Genomic DNA, 19,211 nt, shown 5'->3' with positions numbered 1-19,211 from the left:
TATTCGCACGTTCACATCAGTTCTCCAGAGGATGTCATCCATATAATCAAATCAACATGGTATAATCTTCACTAAGAAGTGTATCAACGATATCAATTCACGTGTATTCTATTTGTTAATCGTCCCTGGCCCATAGCCACCAAAGAGCTCAAAGTCTAATCGTTTCTGCCTTATCCTTAAACCTTCAAATTAAAGATTCATTTCTGTGCTATAAGTCAACAAACTCAAATCATCTGAAAGAGATAAGATCACTTTTTTTTAAATTTCTTCCTAGTTTGAAGGTTTTTTGTATTTATTTACTTATCTATAACATTTCTTAGGAAATGCCATCCTCAACATGGCAAGAACAGACGTTTCTAAGTACATCATGAGACAAACGTCAAATCTGTTTGTTATATAAAAGTGATAATTTCTATATCACATCATTTCTGATTATCATCTCTATGTTCAAGAATGACACAATTTTGGTCCCACTATCCTCTAATACACTAGTATAACATACATAGCAGCACACAGTAAGGATAGCAAATTTGCTAAGCGATAGCTCTACGAAGGGGTTGACATGTTTTCATCATACATTTGTATACACATGCACATGTTGATATAAAAAAAGCACTTCCTAAAGAAAGCTTCTATCTGATGTCGATCATTATGAAAAGTGAAATTTTTCCTTTGCCAGACACAGAATTAAGTAGTGGACATACTGTGTCTCCTATCATTTATATTCTGTCTGCTCTCAACTATTAAGGCCACTGTACTTGGACCATCCACACATGAGCAAGCGGATTTGCTGCATTTTCTGTAATTCTGACTCTAAACATGGGAGTCAATCTGAGTTCAGTCATCGGACCTACTCTCCAAGCAGAGGTCCTTCTTCTCACTTACTCCACTCTCAGGGTAAGGGCAAGCCAAAACAAAGATGACGACAATCTTGTCACACAACCTCTGCTTGGAGAGAACATAGGTGACCGTTCTATCATAACCAAGTGCCTGACATCACTTTTTCATTACATGAAACATCCAGTGTCAGTGAATGCTGTCAGGCACTGCAACAGTGAACATGGATGGTTTTCCCTTAACCCTAACTCTCTCACAAACACCGTTTGGAAAGAACATACTATTAGGTGGCTGTCATCACTTAATCATTACATAACATATGTATATTGAATGCTGTCAGGCACTGCAACAGTGAACATTGATGGTTGCACTCTAAGTCAGCAGAAAGCATGTATTTCTACTCACCATCTATAAAGCACTTTGGTACAATGCTAACTATCTGCAACATACACGATTAAGCCCTGAGTAATAAACTTCTCAGCATGGAAGAGATTCCTATCTCTATATAAGCGATTACTGGAAAAATAGACTTGTCACATTTTGCCTCCTATATCAAGGCATATTACTAGGAGAAATGGTTACATTTCTATAACATACATTTATATCATCTTTGAATCTTCTCCTATGTACCTAAACTCATCAGTGGTATCAAAAGGAAATAAAAAATCTATGAAATATAAGATTCATAAGCAACAGAAGTCATACCGGTAACGGTTCAATGAATTGCACTTCTACAACTACATACTACATATTGATGCACATGCTGTTCAATATAACATAAGACAGACAGAAACAACAAATAACAGACAGAAAAGACAAAAGTATCTGTAATCAAAAAAGGGTGATGCCTTCCAAATTCTAGTGCCCATGTATGAGCAACTGACACACCGAACAATGAAACTATTATGTCATATTTTTGACAAAGATACTTTAAATTTTCTTGTCTTTGTCTTTGAGATTCTAAATCATCTTGAGTGGCCAGCAGGTTCACTAAAGAAATCCATTGTAATAACAGCACCAGGCAGTCACCTGCTGAACTTGAACATACTACATGACCTTGAAAGTGTTCTACATTGTGTCCTTGGCAAGAATGTTTTATTTGTGAATTGAAAGCAGTGATGTTGAAGAAAAATTGTGGTTTTCCTTAAACAAAGATCTGAACTAGCATAAGAAGTTCATTAGTAGATGGAATGAAATTTTTGGATGAAAGTTGAAGATCATAAAGTCATGGTTTACAAGACCATCAAAGGTCCATCATAGTAGGACCAGTGAGTCGGTGGACCAAAACTCAAAGCGTTGGAGGAAGGTTGTGGGCAAGACAGTCATGGTTTAAAAGGTTGTAGGTCAAAGACCATCACAGGTCAGTACTGGTCACAGCACTGAGCCCGTGGACAAGAACTGTGGGAGGGAGGTCATGGGTCAGCAGGTCGTATCTGCTGAGGTATTCTGGGTAGCGGCTGGTGTCGACCGGCGGGCGGGTCAGGTAGAGGAAGTTCACGGCAGTGTTTTGGGACTGCTGCTTGATGAGTTCGTTCATCGCCCGCAGGTACTCCTCCGTGATCGCCATAGCAACGGGCGCCTCGTCCGTGAGGTGGGTTCCCTGTAGGAGAGAACAGGGTCAAGGTCATGGCATGAAGGGCAAACTTCTCAACCTACATCCATGAATAGTTTCATCAGGTTGGTAAGTCACTGAATAAAAAGACTCTTCTTACACAACCAAGTGATTCATTTAACCAACGTTTTGGTGACCATCAGAATTGCCTCGATAAAGAGTGTTTTTATTCTCAACATCTTTGTGCAAGCACGTTTAACCCCAAGACAGGTAAGCTGTGAGTGTAGTCAGTTACAGAGTTACAGCATGATGATATCACTTTCATATACATGTACAGTCAGACCTGTACTACTGACTACCTTAGATTATTCCTTCCATTGACGCGAGTATTTAGGACACTGCCTATAATGGCCACCATTGTCTACAAATCATTTGAGTGGCCACTACAGAAAGGTTTGACTGTAGGCATTAAAATGGCTGTAATGGCCCCACATTGAATACACTCTATCCTGTCATGAATACCTCTGGATGGCCGCGTAGACAGATGACGTGTTCCCAGTTGATGATGTTGATGTCGGCCTGGATGCGGAGTTGCGTGAGAAGTTCCTTAAGTTTCGCCTCTCGCCGCCTCGTGCCCGGTTCGTTGTGGTCCCTTCCCTCCACACAGAGGAACACACGCATGCGTGTCACCTGGGGACAGAATAAAATATCACAATGTAAGACACTAAGAGTTTAAGAATAACCTCGTAAGGAAGTACTTTTGACTTATTGTCTAATCCAAAGAGGGAGATCAGGAAATGCAGTTGACAAAACACTTCAGAGAGAACAGGAACAGTTTTCTAGTATCCAAGTATACAAGCAGTGGCTAACAGGTGCATTCTATCTCCAAGCAAACATTGGGGTAAAAAACATGTTTCTTGACTGCCAGATACAAAATGACACAGAAACAACTTTCCAGCAATCCCCTACCTTTCTTCAGTGAAACAGGACTGTTAATCATTATTCATAAATCCATTCTAAAAATAGATTTTGTTTAGATTTTGGGGGTTGGTGAGCACTGAAGGCACAAGACGAGCACCAAGTATGTGAGCTTTCAAGGGGGTCCGGAAAATTTTGAAAATTTAACCCTCTGAAATTTCCTGCATTTTGAGAGGAAAAACAAAGACTGTTGATAACGTTTGATAACGTTTTCAAGAGAGGATGCATTGATCATTCTATTCAGGTACCTCTGAGCATGTGTGGGGGTTTTCTTTGCCTATGGGCATGAAATCTTTATAAATGATTAAACAGACTATCTTTCCATCAGTCCCCACCTTTCTCCAGTGCGGCACCATGTTGAGGATACAGGCCAGCTGCAGCAGGAAGAAGCAGGTCACGTCGAAGTAGCTGGCCATCTCGGGTTTCATCATGTTGACGGGCCAGACGTCAATGTACTTGGTCTGCTTCCGGGAGAACAGGTCCGCACGGTCCATCTGGTGGAAGTACCTGTTAGGGGCACATTTGGCTGGTAATCTGAGCTATGTTTTATGGCATCTCTTTGATTGAAAAATACACAATGATTCCAGCTTGATATTTGGGGGCGACGCCCTCAGAACATATATTTACCAGAGGCGCGACAATACTAAGTGGGTCTGGGCGCATGTTTCACGGGAAAATTTTGAGATCTTCACTCAATTCATGGGGGAATTCATGCACCTATCATTAGCCTTAAAATAGGTAAAGGTAGGCCTATAGCCTTTTTGAGGCCGTAGGGATAGTGGGTTATTATCCACTGTGTCTAGGGCATGGTTTGAAAAGCGGATCCCATCCCTCTCCTTCCACTGCCTTTTAGCTTTACCTCCCCAACTGAAGTCAGGTACCAATTTTTACATCTTGTGTAAGTACCTTTGTGTGGAATTCTGCTCCAATCATTTTTAGGGCTCAAAATACTTTGTAATCTGCTGTATAATAGCTGGCTTTTGTCTAAAATTTAAGGCAATCTTGAGCCTCTTCTAGCCAAAAGTGACTACAGTGGCAGGCTGGTTTTCTTAAAATTATCCTATGTGACATTAAAAATGATCACTCCCACAAATCAGTGGCTACTACATGGTCATCATCATCACCATCATCATGGGTAACCACCGTATGACCCCGTCAGGGGAAAAATTGTCTATGATTACATGTATTTATTGAATAATACTATTTACTATCATTGAATATCAATGAGTAATAATCAAAAATTGATAAGCTAGTCAATGTCAGCCTTACATACCGCAGCAGACAGACGTTTTTGGTGAGCTTGATGGCATCGCTGATGATGGCCACGTACTCCGACAGCTTCAGCACCTTTTCATCCTCATGCTGGCAATGAACGAAAGGACAACAGACATTTAAGTACAGGAACACTTTCAATGTACTCGCATCAATGATCAGTATATATGTACGTACAGGCAGTGGTGTCTGTTTATGTCTGAACCCACCCAAGTCATTAGAAACAGCTTGACACATTGTAACTAACATGGTGGCATTCGCCATTGCCGATGATAATTGCTGAACAACACTAAAGAACACCTGTGAGATACATGTACTACTCTTTAATCTACCTCTCAAATCTAATAAGACAGAGACTAGTTTCTTATACCATGTGACCACATAACACATGAAACCCACTTAGCTTAATCATCCATTGATCAATTAATTCATTCATTCCTTCAATCTTACTCCAAGCAATCACACGAACCTTCCTGAGAGGTGGAAAGGCCTCCCCCATCTTGCCATACTCCTCGTCAGCGAACTGAACCCGCTTCTCCTTCGGCTCCTTAAAGACGTCCATGGAGAGGAAGGTGTCCTTGTGGGCACAGTTGTCATAGAAACCTGACAAACAAACCGTGGGATGTACAGCTGTCACTCATCACTATCATGTCTCAAGAAAGCCATAAAATTGAACCCAATTATTTTTGGAACAGCCTATCTTTTCTAAATCCTGCCATCAAATTTGCCAGCACTGATGTCAACTTGAGCAAGCTTCCAACCAAGATGCTTCTTTCAAAATTGAAAGACATTTCACCAATCATAAACAAAAGCCTTCTCCACTAATTCGCTCAAACAGATCAACATACTATTCACCAGACATTTATCTATCTATCTAATATCTTATCTATTTTCCGTAATTTTTTCCATCAAATAATGGATACAACTACATTTTTATCCAGGGATGCCCAGCTCAGTGACTGACACTGCTTTGTAACGGGGCCCTGCCTTACAAATAGAATGACAATCACAAGATATCACAAGATGTTCATAAGGTATTCACATTCACAAGACATGATGTTCAGATGGTGTTCAGAAGTTGTTCACACAATCCATGAATAGTTTCATCAGGTTGGTAAGTCACTGAATAAAAAGACTCTTTTTACACAACCAAGAGATTTATTCAACCGACGTTTCGATTACCATTTGTCACCTTCTTCAAGGCAATTCTGACTGGTTCATATAGCAATGCAGCACAGGTGTTGCTGCTTATACATATTAATGAGATGCAAATACAACATATTTACATATGTACCATAACAGGGGAACAATATGTTTAAGCAGCAACACCTGTGCTGCATTGCCATGTGAACCAGTCAGAATTGCCTTGAAGAAGGTGACAGATGGTCACCGAAGCGTTGGTTGAATAAATCTCTTGGTTGTGTAAAAAGAGTATTTTTATTCTGTTCACACAATGTTCGAACCAAATAAGGACGTGACATCCTACCCATCATGACAGTGTTGGGCTTCATGCCGCCCAGTCCCGATATTCTCATCAGGTTCTCCACTCCCAGCTGCACCGTGGGGCACAGGGTCAGCTCCACAAACGCCTTCACCTGGAGGGGAGCACATGATGCTCACATGCTGTTCACATGATAGTCACATGCTGTTCACATGATAGTCACATGCTGTTCACATGATAGTCACATGCTGTTCACATTAGATCGATTGTTATTCATGTTGTAGATGAGTTCTTTGAAAATGTTAAATATTTAGTAATAGTCGATGTTTACGAATTCTTGCCATACTTTGTACCATGTACAATTGTCGTACAATAAAGTTCTTCTTCATGATAGTCACATGCTGTTCACATGATATTCACATGCTGTTCATGTGATTGTCACATGCTGTTCACATGATCATCACATGCTGTTCACATGATAGTCACATGCTGTTCACATGATGGTCACTTGATGTTCACATGATAGTCACATGCTGTTCACATCGTTGTTGCATTCACTTGGCATTCAACTAACGTTTACCATATTCTCTTAAGGATCACATGGTACTGTCAAACACAGTAACAGATTCTTTACATGGTAGAACTACATATGACAGCAATAAGCCTCCTCTAACCAATCTTCATGACCAGTGCAATGCCCAAATGAGAGAAGTGTTTGCCTTGCATTCAGAGGGCCATGAGTATGATCCAGGCCAGGTCATACCAAATTTAAAAATGGTACATACTGCTTTCCCTGCTTATCACTCAGCCTTTGGGAAAGAGTTTAGCAGTTGAACACACATCACTACCAGCGGACCAGTCCCCTGCTGTAGTACAATAAGGTGTGGCCCAGGGCCACAGATAGAGTCTGGTGAGGGAAGGACTTAAACTCTGACTAACGAACCTTTAAGTTGTCGACCAGGTTCATCCAGAAGGTCGTCTGGCGCTGCATGGGGTCGTACGGCTGCTCGCACAGGCTGCCGACCTCCACATGACCCACCACGAACAGACCCCCCTTCTTCAGGTCATTCGTGAAGGAGATGATCTGGGGAGGAACAGTCACATGGTAGTCACATGATGTACTCATGATAGACACAATGATGTTCACATGGTGTTTACATGGTGTTTACCGTAATGGTGTTCACATGGTGTTCACAAGGTGTTCACATGAAGTTCACATGATGTAAACATGGTGTTCACATGATAGACATACTGTCTTTATAGGTTGCTACATACAAGGAGATCACCGGTGAATCAGGACATTCAAGTGAGAATCGAATTAAGGTGCCATGTTAGACATATTTTAAGGGTAATTATAGGTTACCACTTAAACTTAAAGGAGAATTGCCTGAAAAAGAACAGTCATATGTGATTCCTATGCCGTTCAGATGGCATCTAAATTTTGTATGTGAAGTTCACATGATGGTAGCCATGGCCAAGTGATCTTGCCAAACGCATCTAAGTACATTGTAAGTGCACTAGATGTTACAGGTCATCTACAAGATATTGACACAGTATCTATGCTATTCAGATGGTGTTCACATGATAGACACATGATAGTAACATGGTGTTCACATGCTGTTCCCACTCATACTTTTATTACCAGCTGACTTGGAAGGGACACAGATAGAGTGACACATCACCCTGCCATTCATTGTGTTGAAAACTTGAAACAGATGATTTAGGCTAAGTAGCATCAGAGTACCTCCTAGCAATATAATGTTGACAGACATGTGGTATTCACTTTATGTTCACATGGTACTCACATAACATTAATCTTACTCGGAGTGTATTTGCATAATAATCATCACATGTTATGCAGATTAGTCGCGCTAGTCACCTGGCAGCAGGAGCGTGGGTTGTTGACCAGCAGAAGCATCTGCGGCCGCCAGTACTTGATGTGGTCCTTCCTGATGTCCAGCAGCAGCAGGTACTTACGGACCTACAGCGGGAGACATGACAGGCACATGATGATCACATGGTATTTGCATGATGATCATATGAAATTCACATGGTAGCCAACCTAATCGTCGTAAGCCACATTAAAACAGTCCCGTCCAATTTTACATGGTTAAGAGACATTCTTGTCTGGAGTAACCACCCCAACTCACCAATGGAAAATTTTTCCCTCAGTCTCATGAGTGTCTCAATGTTGAGACCAAGTTTGACTGAATCGACATGATGATTACAAGAAAGGTATCTAAAAAATAAAATAAAGTGAAATCTGGGACTACTAGTACCACTACCTGAGGTAGTCATCTTCTGACAGAGACTAACACTTTTTGACAAAAGGGATGCCTCATTATCTTCACATGAAAGTCACATGATATTCATCACCTGGTGGAAGATGAGGGCCTGCGTGATGGACCCCCAGGAAGGGTCAGGGGGACAGGTAGTGGATCACATGCTAGTCACATGATGATCACATGCAAAGCACATGATGATCGCATGGCAGTCACATGATACCCATCTGGTGGAAGATGAGAGCCTGTGTGATGGACCCAGGAAGGGTCAGGGGGACAGGTAGTGGATCACATGCTAGTCACATGATGATCACATGCAAAGCACATGATGATCACATGGCAGTCACATGATACTGACCTGGTGGAAGATGAAGGCCTGTGTGATGGAGCCCCACGAGGTGTAAGGACACATGTAGTGGATCACATGATAGTCGCATGATTATCAGATGACAGTCAAATGATACCCACCTGGTGGAAGATGAGAGCCTGTGTGATGGTACTGACCTGGTGGAAGATGAGAGCCTGTGTGATGGTACTGACCTGGTGGAAGATGAGAGCCTGTGTGATGGTACTGACCTGGTGGAAGATGAGAGCCTGTGTGATGGTACTGACCTGGTGGAAGATGAGAGCCTGTGTGATGGTACTGACCTGGTGGAAGATGAGAGCCTGTGTGATGGTACTGACCTGGTGGAAGATGAGGGCCTGTGTGATGGTACTGACCTGGTGGAAGATGAGAGCCTGTGTGATGGTACTGACCTGGTGGAAGATGAGAGCCTGTGTGATGGTACTGACCTGGTGGAAGATGAGAGCCTGTGTGATGGTACTGACCTGGTGGAAGATGAGGGCCTGTGTGATGGTACTGACCTGGTGGAAGATGAGAGCCTGTGTGATGGTACTGACCTGGTGGAAGATGAGGGCCTGTGTGATGGTACTGACCTGGTGGAAGATGAGAGCCTGTGTGATGGTACTGACCTGGTGGAAGATGAGGGCCTGTGTGATGGTACTGACCTGGTGGAAGATGAGAGCCTGTGTGATGGTACTGACCTGGTGGAAGATGAGGGCCTGTGTGATGGTACTGACCTGGTGGAAGATGAGAGCCTGTGTGATGGTACTGACCTGGTGGAAGATGAGGGCCTGTGTGATGGAGCCCCAGGAGGAGTCGGGGGACAGGTAGTGGATGACGAGGACGAGCACGGCCACGAAGGCGATGGCGATGGCCGCGTACATCGGGTCGATCAGGAACATCATCACCAGGCAGCTGACGGCCCCCAGCAGGCAGGTGTGCCACGTAAAGTACTTAAACATCGGTCTGAACAAATAGATAAACAGTCAAGGTGTGAAACAAACATTGGTTATAAACTACCTTTTTAAAGTTATTGTGCATTGTGCAAGTACCAAGAAAATTTACTATGACCGTCAAGTTGCTTGATTACATTCATTCCATTTCATGGTGTGTATTGTGGGCAAAGACTTGGCACTTATTCATGTTGAACCTCAAATTTAGGTTCAAATGGAATACTCTATGAAAACATTGGTGTGGCATAAAAACAACAATAAAAGGCCAAACAAGATGACATAGCCCACCTGAAGTTGGGTGCAGACGCCCACTCCAGCGCGAGGCAGGCGATGTTGACAGCGGCGTAACACAGGATGAACAGGAGTGACACGATGGGGGCCAGGGCGTTCACCTGCTGGATCAACAGGATCAGCTGCAGGGGACAGAAAAGGGTTAGTATGCTGGAAAACAGAACAGAGTAGGGGCATGCCCCGGTGTGAGTGGATCAAAACATTCCGGCCTAAACCCCGGCCTAAATGGGGTAGGGGATTTCCCGAGCAGCCTTTGTAACCCCTGCTTCTCCTAATGGGTCAGTGAAGTCATGCTTGTCTCGAGCATGGATGTTTCTGACCTAGGGCGAAGAAATGCTGCTACAGTAAGAATTAGTTCAGTGCTTAGATGAGTGGCCCCTACGACCTTGCACTGAGCGAGTTCGTTAAAAAAAAAAGAAGCCTAGAGAGCACAAAATGTCTGATACAGCAACATACAAATCCAACATCAACATGACAAGCCTGAAGAGACACAGTGTAGGAAAAGGGCTTGATTTACATCTTGCAATGGAAGAATATCATACCGGAATGAAAGCAATTCTGGGGACTTAAGCTTACCTGCACCAGGAACCAGGAGACGAACACGGCTACGTAAGGGTTCCCGCTCCGATTGGTGATGGTCAGCATTCGCAGGACACCCCCTGAAACAAAAAACATGGTGTTCACATGACGTTCACATGGCATTCACATGATGTTCACATGACAATCACATGGTATTTACATGGTAAGTTCATGGTGATCAGGTTCCCTTCAACATAAAACAGTAATCAGGTTTAACTGCTTGTACAGTGTATATTAGCCAGAGATGTGCCAATTCATTGAAACTCACTATTAGCCCTACTTGATTGTAATAATGATGTTACAGAATGGTGTACTCATATTAGCCTATATTACTCAGTAAGTAGAATTTGAAGATTAATTTTGAATTTGTACTTGACCGTACCAAAGTGCTTTTGGTCAATAAAACTGTGTGAACATAAAACAAACTACAAAATGTAGCTGGTGCCACAACATCATTAATTCTAACCTACCGAAGAGCTTGTCCCGAGACAGAGCCTCCAGGATCCTGGATGCACCGATGAGACAGCTGAGCGCAGCAGACAGAGTGGCCGAGTACAGACCGATCACAGGCAAGGGTGCCCACATATTGATGTACTGTAGCACCATGTAGTTATTCTGTAACAGCTCTCTGTGTACAAAAATACAACCTCTCATGATAATCACATGACAGTCACATGATATTAGCATGGTCTTCACATGATTTACATGTATGCGTACTGGCCTATCACTGGTAAGGGTGCCCACATGTTGATGTACTGTAGCACCATGTAGTTATTCTGTAGCAGCTCTCTGTGTAAAGAAGATAAAACTTCAGAGAAGCAATCAGAGACCACAGAAGGTCTATCTACCAAATGTAAATAGAACTGTAATTAAGCACCAACAACACATTTTCTGACGTGTTGATGAAGGTTAGACATCCAGGTAATAGGATACACAATACAAAATTTACTCAAGCAACTGAAAAGATTTTGTAAAACAAAAATGGCACATTATCTATCCAGTTGATTGTGACTAGTGAGAAACTTTTGTATTGTGTACATTTTCCGACTCCTTGCTGCATCTGAGAAGCAATCAATTTTGTTAGACTGGCCTGTTTACAAGCAGCAAAAATAGACTATTTCACAAGCTGGTAAAAACATAATTTTTATCAACAACATTAACAACATAACATTTTGAAAAGATTTTTAAAAAATTAAGAAATTTCACACCAGGACTATTCCTATGCAGTAGCATCTGGCTAGTTGGGCTGTGACGATCTGTCTGTTATGCTGTAGTGGAACCAATTCTAATAAATAAATAAATAAGGACCAGGAATATGCTCCAAAAAAAATGTTCTCACCTCTCGCAAGTAAACGCCACAAAAATGCAGAGTAGCAGGTACACTAGAAAGGTGGCCATCACTGGCAAGTCTTGGCTGTCTGTTATGTTGTTGACTTACTTACTGACTTAATATGTTGAGTGCCAGCCCTCCGCCACTCAAACCACTCTGTCAGACCAAAATTGTCTGTCCTCCATTATCTTCCCTAATGCCTCAGAGGGTAGGCCGGTATCTCTCTAGCTCTATGTTGTAGTGTTGTAGTGTAATGTAATGTAATGTAGTGTCATGTTGTAGTGTTGTTATGTTGTAGTGCAGAACCATTCTAACCAGGAGGCCCAAATTCGACCTTGATTTTCGGGTTACCAACACCCACCCACATACTAAATATCATCATTATCCATCAAGAGGTTCTTGATGAGTTATGCTGACTACAGCAGTCCGGAAACACAAACACACACACACACACAGACACACCCAAAACTACATCTCCATTTTTCATGGAGATAATGAATGAATAGGTTTCAGGAACACACTACTGTAACAGTATGTGAAACATGCAGTTCTCACCTCTCGCAAGTAAAGGCCACAAAGATGCAGAGCAGCAGGTACACCACGAAGGTGGCCATCACCGCGCTGATGGTGCCGATGGGAATGGATCTGCTGGGGTTTGCCAGGTCACCTGTATGTAGAAAATTGTCACAGAATTGTAAGGGATCTGATGGGGTTTGCCAGGTCACCTGTGTGCAGAAAACTGTAACAAAATTATAGTTTGCTACACTGTATTGCTACACTACATTGCTTCAATTTTATAAGGATGGAAGGTAGTAGTCTAGAGGTTAATCAGCATTCAAGAAAAGCGTCCCAACCAATTCATATCCAACACACCAACAAAAAGCAGTAAGCTGAAACATTATTTTACCGTTCTTCCATAATAATAGACTCCAGTAGGACAGTCAAAAATTTGGGACAAGTTCTAGCTCTGAAATTCTATTTTCCCTTCTTTGGTAACAAACTATTATTACAAAGTTTACGTTGTTTGTGCTTTACAACAAAAGAACAGTCATACTTGCTGTCCGATACAGGTAAAGATTTGCAGCTCTAGAGGTACAGCCTGGCGTTACCTGACATGTTAGCTCCTGCCATGATGCCTGTACAGCCGTTAAACATGATGGCGAACACCGTGGCAAAGTTCATGATGGTGGTCGTGCTGTAGTCAGTCCCAAAATCCGCTGGGGAAACAAACAACATCTGTTATGGTCACATGTTTAAGATGGTGAGTCAAGACAAGAAGTGTTAATTCAACAGGTTGCATGAGAATCTTTAAGATTCTGTATTCTTAGTTTGTTTCTTCCCTTTATAGAATGGTACATGTATATCCATTACCTACCAATACCAGTACACATGTAGATATCTGACTATAAAATTGTTGAACATTCTAAACTTTTATCTCTCATATGAAACTAAAAGAGCTAGGATTTGATCCTAAGAAATGAGGCAAAATCCCAGTAGGAGCAAACAAGTAGAAAACCCAATATTTTTTTGGCTGTCTTTGTGTACTCTTTGCTTTTAATCAATAAACAATTAAGGTAATGACATCTATCATAATAGACTCACCAGAGGTTTTCCTTTGCTGTCTCTACGTTAAATGCGCTGTACAATATAATTGGAGTAGTTGACAGTCTGATTAGGAGTTAGTGGGCTACATGTATACTCTTTCCTTTTAGTTATTTTGCTTAATTAGTTGATTGATTGATTATTAAGCTAATGACAATAAAGACTCACGCCAGAGGTTTTCCTTGGCCGTCTCCACGCTGAATGCGGTGTACAGGGAGTGGTTGATGGTCTGGTTGACCAGGTTGGGGTCCGGTATGCTGTTGATCAGACTGATGTTCATCGGCTTGTTCTCCACCCCAAAACTGATGAACACACTAAAAATGGCGACTGGAGGACAAAAACCATAAAACAACTTCATCGTACAACAAAGAGGAACATGTAAACTTCTACGGTAACCACTTAACAACAAAATGTCTTCATTTTGACCTTTTGAAATGTCAGAAATTCAAGGACTGGTGTGGCCCTAATATGTATGTTTCCTGAAAAACTATCGTAGAGTGGTACTAGTACAGTAGGAACATTCCTGCCAGATAGCTTTAAACGATGCTTGCAGTTAAATTTGTTTAAAGGTTGGGTGTGACAGGTCTTTTGGGGTAATGTAATATAACCAGCTGTCATGCTGAATGCCTGCAAAGCTGGTTTGTTATGATGAAGCACTGTTCTCCGCGAATAGTTTCATCAGGTTGGTAAGTCAGTGAATAAAATTAAAAAGACTCTTTTTTACACAACCAAGAGATTTATTCCACCGACGTTTCGGTGACCATCTGTCACCTTCTTCAAGGCAATTCTGACTGGTTCACATAGTAATGCAGCACAGGTGTTGCTGCTTATACATAATACTGGCTATTCAGAAAATGAGAATATAACAAATCCTACCCTGCACGACACAGAAGATGACGAGCGAAGTCCGAGCAAACATCTGCGCGCCGACCAGACACACCAGCAGGTTGAACAGCAGGAACAGTGTGCCGTACAGGAAGGACCACCAGCGGCCCGCGGGGAGGGCGTGCGCCAGGGAACCATCTGTAAAACAAAGTCGTTCACCTTTAACCTCTGACCTACAAGTTAAGGGGTAGGGCCAGGAAGGTACAGGAAGTACAGGAAGGACCACCAACGACCCGCGGGGAGGGCATGCGCCAGGGAGCCATCTGTAAAATAAACATCATTCACTTTTAACCTCTGACCTACAGGTTAAAGGGCAGGAACAGCGTGCTGTACAGGAAGGACCACCAACGACCCGCGGGGAGGGCATGGGCCAGGCAACCATCTGCAAAATAAACATCATTCACCTTTAACCTCTGACCTGTAACACTGGTTAAAGGGCAGGAAAGACCACCAGCGACTGGCGGGCAGCGCGTGGGCCAGGAAACCATCTCCAAAATACAACATCAATCATCTTTCACCTACAGGTTAAAAGGTACAAATTTGACTGAAAGTGATGGCCCCTTTGTAGGTCCCCCTGGTCTGGATGTCAGACTGTTTTCAGGGCCTACGCAAGCCAGCTCCTCACCTCCAGGGCCAAGGTGCTCCCAAGGAGGCAATAGCTGAGTTAGGATCTAACTCTGGGAGCTATGATAAAATTTATCTGGAAGCATTTTGGCAAGGGACACCTGGCATTCAAACAAGGTCCTACTAATCTGACACTTACAGAATTTTGATATGGCTATTCTCAACTTACCTTCAGCGCCAAAGTTCCCCAACAGAGCCTCCACCAGACCCAGGGTGTACAGGGCTGAGGAGAAGATGTTTGCAAAGTAGAACAGAACTCCGACACTGCCTCCAAACTCTGGGCCTAACGTACGACTGATCATGACTGGGAACTGTCAAGGAGAAGCAACAACGAAACTCTGGGAGAAACATGTAAGATGTCCTCAGCTTACTTAGTAAAAGCGGTCCCCCGAAAGTACGAAATGGAACGAAATGGAACAAAATGGAACGAAATGGAACGAAATGGAACAAACTAAAACAACATATATACCATTATGAAATGAAATACCAGTAGATAGCGAAATATAAGGAGTAGACCGGAATAGGAAGCGTTTTAAACACAGAAGTGGGTGGTAAATACATAATATAACGTTTTATTTCTTGATTCTATGTGATAATATGAAATACACCGTTTTTGTCGCGTTTGTGTTGCTAGATTCTTCCCTGTGTAACAACGATCTGCAAATTAACTGCTGCAAATAGCAGGGAAAGAAGCAAACGAAAATGCGTATCGAAGTTAGAACTAGATTATACAGTTGGTGGTAACATTGCATCTCATAATTCACCAAGAGAGCATGAGGCAAGCATTATCTTATTATTTATACAGCGTGTTTGCGTGTTGCAGGACGGAACTCTTCTCCCCCAAATGGAGCCCCGCATACAAATAAACCGCCATTGTTGCCAGCGCGACAGAACTGTGGCTGTGCTACCGACAGGTTGAATCAAACTCCGACTTTCCATTTATTTACATACGGTTTTAGTCCATAACTAGTACGTTGCATATGCATATCTCCGCAACAACGATTTTTATGTAACCAATTGTTCGGCTCAAAGTCAGACCCCTGTCGGAGAATGGACCCCTCCGTTAATGATATGCAAATGAAGCTCTGCGCTGCGTCACTCATTTCACACATTTCACATTCCATTCAAACACGGACGTGGAGTCCTCTGGAGACATTTCTGGAAAACAAAGGGAGTGTGTGAACGAGAAGGACATGCATTTCACGGTTCACACACACGCAAAGACCCCGTTCATACTAAATCGCGCAAATTGCTAAAACACGCTAGCTCTATAAATAATAAGATTACGCCTGCCTCATGCCCTCTTGGAGATGAAATGTTACCACCAACGTATAATCTGGTCCTATATAATAACTTCGATACTCATTTCCGTTTGCTTGTTTTCCCTGCTATTTGCAGCAGTTCATTTGCAGATCGCTGGTACACAAGGGAGAGCGGCGGATCTCTTTGCACGCGGCGCCTCCATTTTTAGGGAAGAATCTAGCCACACCGTGAAACGCGACAAAAACGTTGTATTTCATATTATCACATAGATTCAAGAAATTAAACACGTTATATAATGTATTTACCACTCTCTTCTGAATTTAAAACGCTTCCTATTCTGGTCTACTCCATATCATTCGCTATGTACTGGTATTTCATTTCATAATGTTTCATATGTTGTTTTATTTCGTTCCATTTCGTTCCATTTCGTTCCATTTCATTCCATTTCGTTCCATTTTGTTCCATTTCGTTCCATTTCGCACTTTCGGGGGACCCAGTAAAAGAGTAGCCTGCTATTGTCTAGTAATATCTTTATCATTATCATCTTTCAACCTTCTTCATTGCACCCTCATTGGGCCTTTGAATCTCACATCAGTCAAGACAGTTAAACTTCCTACCACACTTTAAATCAGGGTATGGATACAGTAAGGTCCAACGAAACATCATCAATTACATACAGCTGTGCTTACATTTCAATACAAATGAAAAGCTAAGTACATTTGTAATATAATACCAAAGTCCTTATAAAAGAGTCTCTTTCTACAAGAATTAAGAATTCTGAATCGAAAGGATACAGTAGGCCCCTCCCCCCTCGATGGCACCATTTGTAGAGATAGCACACACAGACAGGATAGTCAGGCCGACGATGCAGTACGCCAGGAAGAACTGAGCTATGCCTACAAGGAGTCCAGCCTGGCCAATTAAGAAACCTGCAAGAAAACAACACAAAGTCACCACTAGAACAGAAGGTATATATATGCTATAGTAGGTGGCAAAACTTATGATTTCACCTTTAGAAGAGGACGAATTGTTAAAACTTAAACCTCACTGTGCATTTGCCAAATCATAGTTCATACATCATAACATGACAATCTTTGCCCCCAGTTAAGATGACAATGCCATCATGTTGTTTGTTCATTCATTGAAGACTAACTCACATTGTTTAAAAATAATCATTTTTTTTTACAATCAAACAAGAGCCACTAATGCACTGTCGCTTTAGCCAAACTCTCCAATACTGCCTTCCTGTTCATTCTGAACAACCTCTATTGGGTCCCAGTAGGGCAAACATGTACATGTGAGGGTCATGTTACAAGTCGTCCTACTGTTACCAGGGTTAGTACAGGTTACGTCATGGGAATGTTATTTCAATAGTGTACATACTGTAGTCAGTCGTTAGTTGTGTTTGCTCACTAGACCGTGGAATGTTAATTTACATTCCGCACTTTTAAGATGAAAAATATACATTTGGACATCTAAGATTTAAGTTACACCAATGGATGATTTTCATTTATCTATCGATCTCCATAAACAAACAAAAAATAAACAAATATTACAGACATAATTTTGGATACACTCTCTAACATATGTGTCACGATGTTTTTCATAGGGACATGTAAATAAGAAAGACATCAGAATTCTAATGACAAGACACAAATATATATTTTACAGTACACTTATGTTGATACCGTTATACATGTTGCAAATATCAAAACAATCGTAATCCGGAAGTGATTATCATGATCAGATTATGTAATAATTCAAACAATACAGAATCCATTTTCTACTCACCCATACGGAGAAACAGGATGACACTGAACATAGACAAGGTGCACGGCACCACCACGCCTAAGAAAGTGGACAGCTTCCTTGAGCCGGGTTCTTGTTGCGGCGGCTCCTTGTCGGCAGACACCCCGCCGGCAGAGCTGAGACTCCGCGAGAGCCGGTAGTTTATGAGCGGCGTCCGCTCGTTGGCGGCGTTTGCTTCTATCTCCGCCATTTCTGTCTTGTCAGACGTCTTCAGATGCCTCGATTCATGCTGTTTGACACTTGAGAACAACCTGAAGACGGCAGTCATTCGGGGAAGGAGCTAGAAAAGGAGTAAAGACGTCTTAGCTTCGTCTTGCAAGGAACCGGACTGAGAGAACCACATGACCTGCACCTGACGTGACCCGGCGGGGACAGACACTAGCGCGCAATTCGGCACAGATTCGGGCCGGCTGTAAAACGAGCGGTTCATTTGTACAGCCGCTCATTCAAGCATATCTGGATGCCAGCCTTTTCAGCTTAGGTACGCTCTCTCAATCACCGTCACAAGTTCCTGGCCGGAAAGCGACCGAGAGAGCCTACTTGAGCTAAGGCTGGCATCCAGGCTATAGAGATAAGTACTTTATAGTAAGTGAAGCATTAGGTTGACAGAACTTTACTACGAAAAATTGAGGCATTGTCTTTGATGGTTTGTCATCTGTCTGTGCGGGTCTTTCTGTATCTCTATCTGTGTGTCTTTGTGTTTCCGGAAAGTTATGGTCAGCATAACTCTACATCTTCTATGGAGGTCGGTCTCCGAACTTTCATCGAAAAAAAGTTGTGTGCGTGTCATTATAAGTGTACGGTGCGTGTGTGCGTGTGTGTGTGTGTGCGTGTGTGTGTGTGTGTGTGCGTGTGTGTGTGTATCATACGCAGCATGCTTCAATCGGTGCCCAGTGCAGTTGCTGTTTCACATATGAACAGAGTACAATATTTACACTTTATGATATCCATGTATTTAGTAGTCGACACATAAAAGTAAACAACTCGAGTCCGATTCCTACTGAAACTCCATCGGGAGTGACAAGCAACATTACCATACTTGATCGTTTTTGCCGATAATATTTGGTTTTGGTGCCAGTAATTGCTAGAAGAGCTAGCACAATATACAACTTCACAATAACCTGAACAAAGTATACGAGTACCCTCTTCTTTCAAACAAAGATCATACTA

At 42.3% G+C, this 19,211-nt stretch overlaps 2 protein-coding genes across 2 annotated transcripts in view; one reads left to right on the top strand and one right to left on the bottom strand.

Annotated features, from left to right (window-relative positions):
* Positions 1-19,211, top strand: part of LOC136444123 (U6 snRNA-associated Sm-like protein LSm4) — a 178,407-nt gene that overhangs the window by 36,951 nt on the left and 122,245 nt on the right. The window lies entirely within an intron of this gene.
* On the bottom strand, positions 263-18,422 carry LOC136443833 (solute carrier family 12 member 9-like). Its single transcript, XM_066441201.1, has 19 exons — positions 18,024-18,422; positions 17,027-17,161; positions 15,139-15,273; positions 14,337-14,483; positions 13,629-13,787; positions 12,968-13,075; positions 12,414-12,525; positions 10,999-11,156; positions 10,526-10,608; positions 9,947-10,071; positions 9,479-9,671; positions 7,960-8,061; positions 7,024-7,164; positions 6,126-6,234; positions 5,090-5,242; positions 4,641-4,773; positions 3,703-3,874; positions 2,912-3,079; positions 263-2,437 (listed from the first exon to the last, which is right to left on the bottom strand). Exons 1-19 carry the CDS (start codon positions 18,307-18,309, stop codon positions 2,192-2,194), a joined length of 2,865 nt encoding a protein of 954 aa, XP_066297298.1. The 5' UTR covers positions 18,310-18,422; the 3' UTR covers positions 263-2,191.

Source organism: Branchiostoma lanceolatum, chromosome 10 (genome assembly GCF_035083965.1).
Source record: "Branchiostoma lanceolatum isolate klBraLanc5 chromosome 10, klBraLanc5.hap2, whole genome shotgun sequence".
Classification (NCBI taxonomy): Eukaryota; Metazoa; Chordata; class Leptocardii; order Amphioxiformes; family Branchiostomatidae; genus Branchiostoma; species Branchiostoma lanceolatum.
The sequence above is the reverse complement of the archived record's forward strand: the minus strand, read 5'-3'. Positions and strand labels throughout refer to the sequence as shown.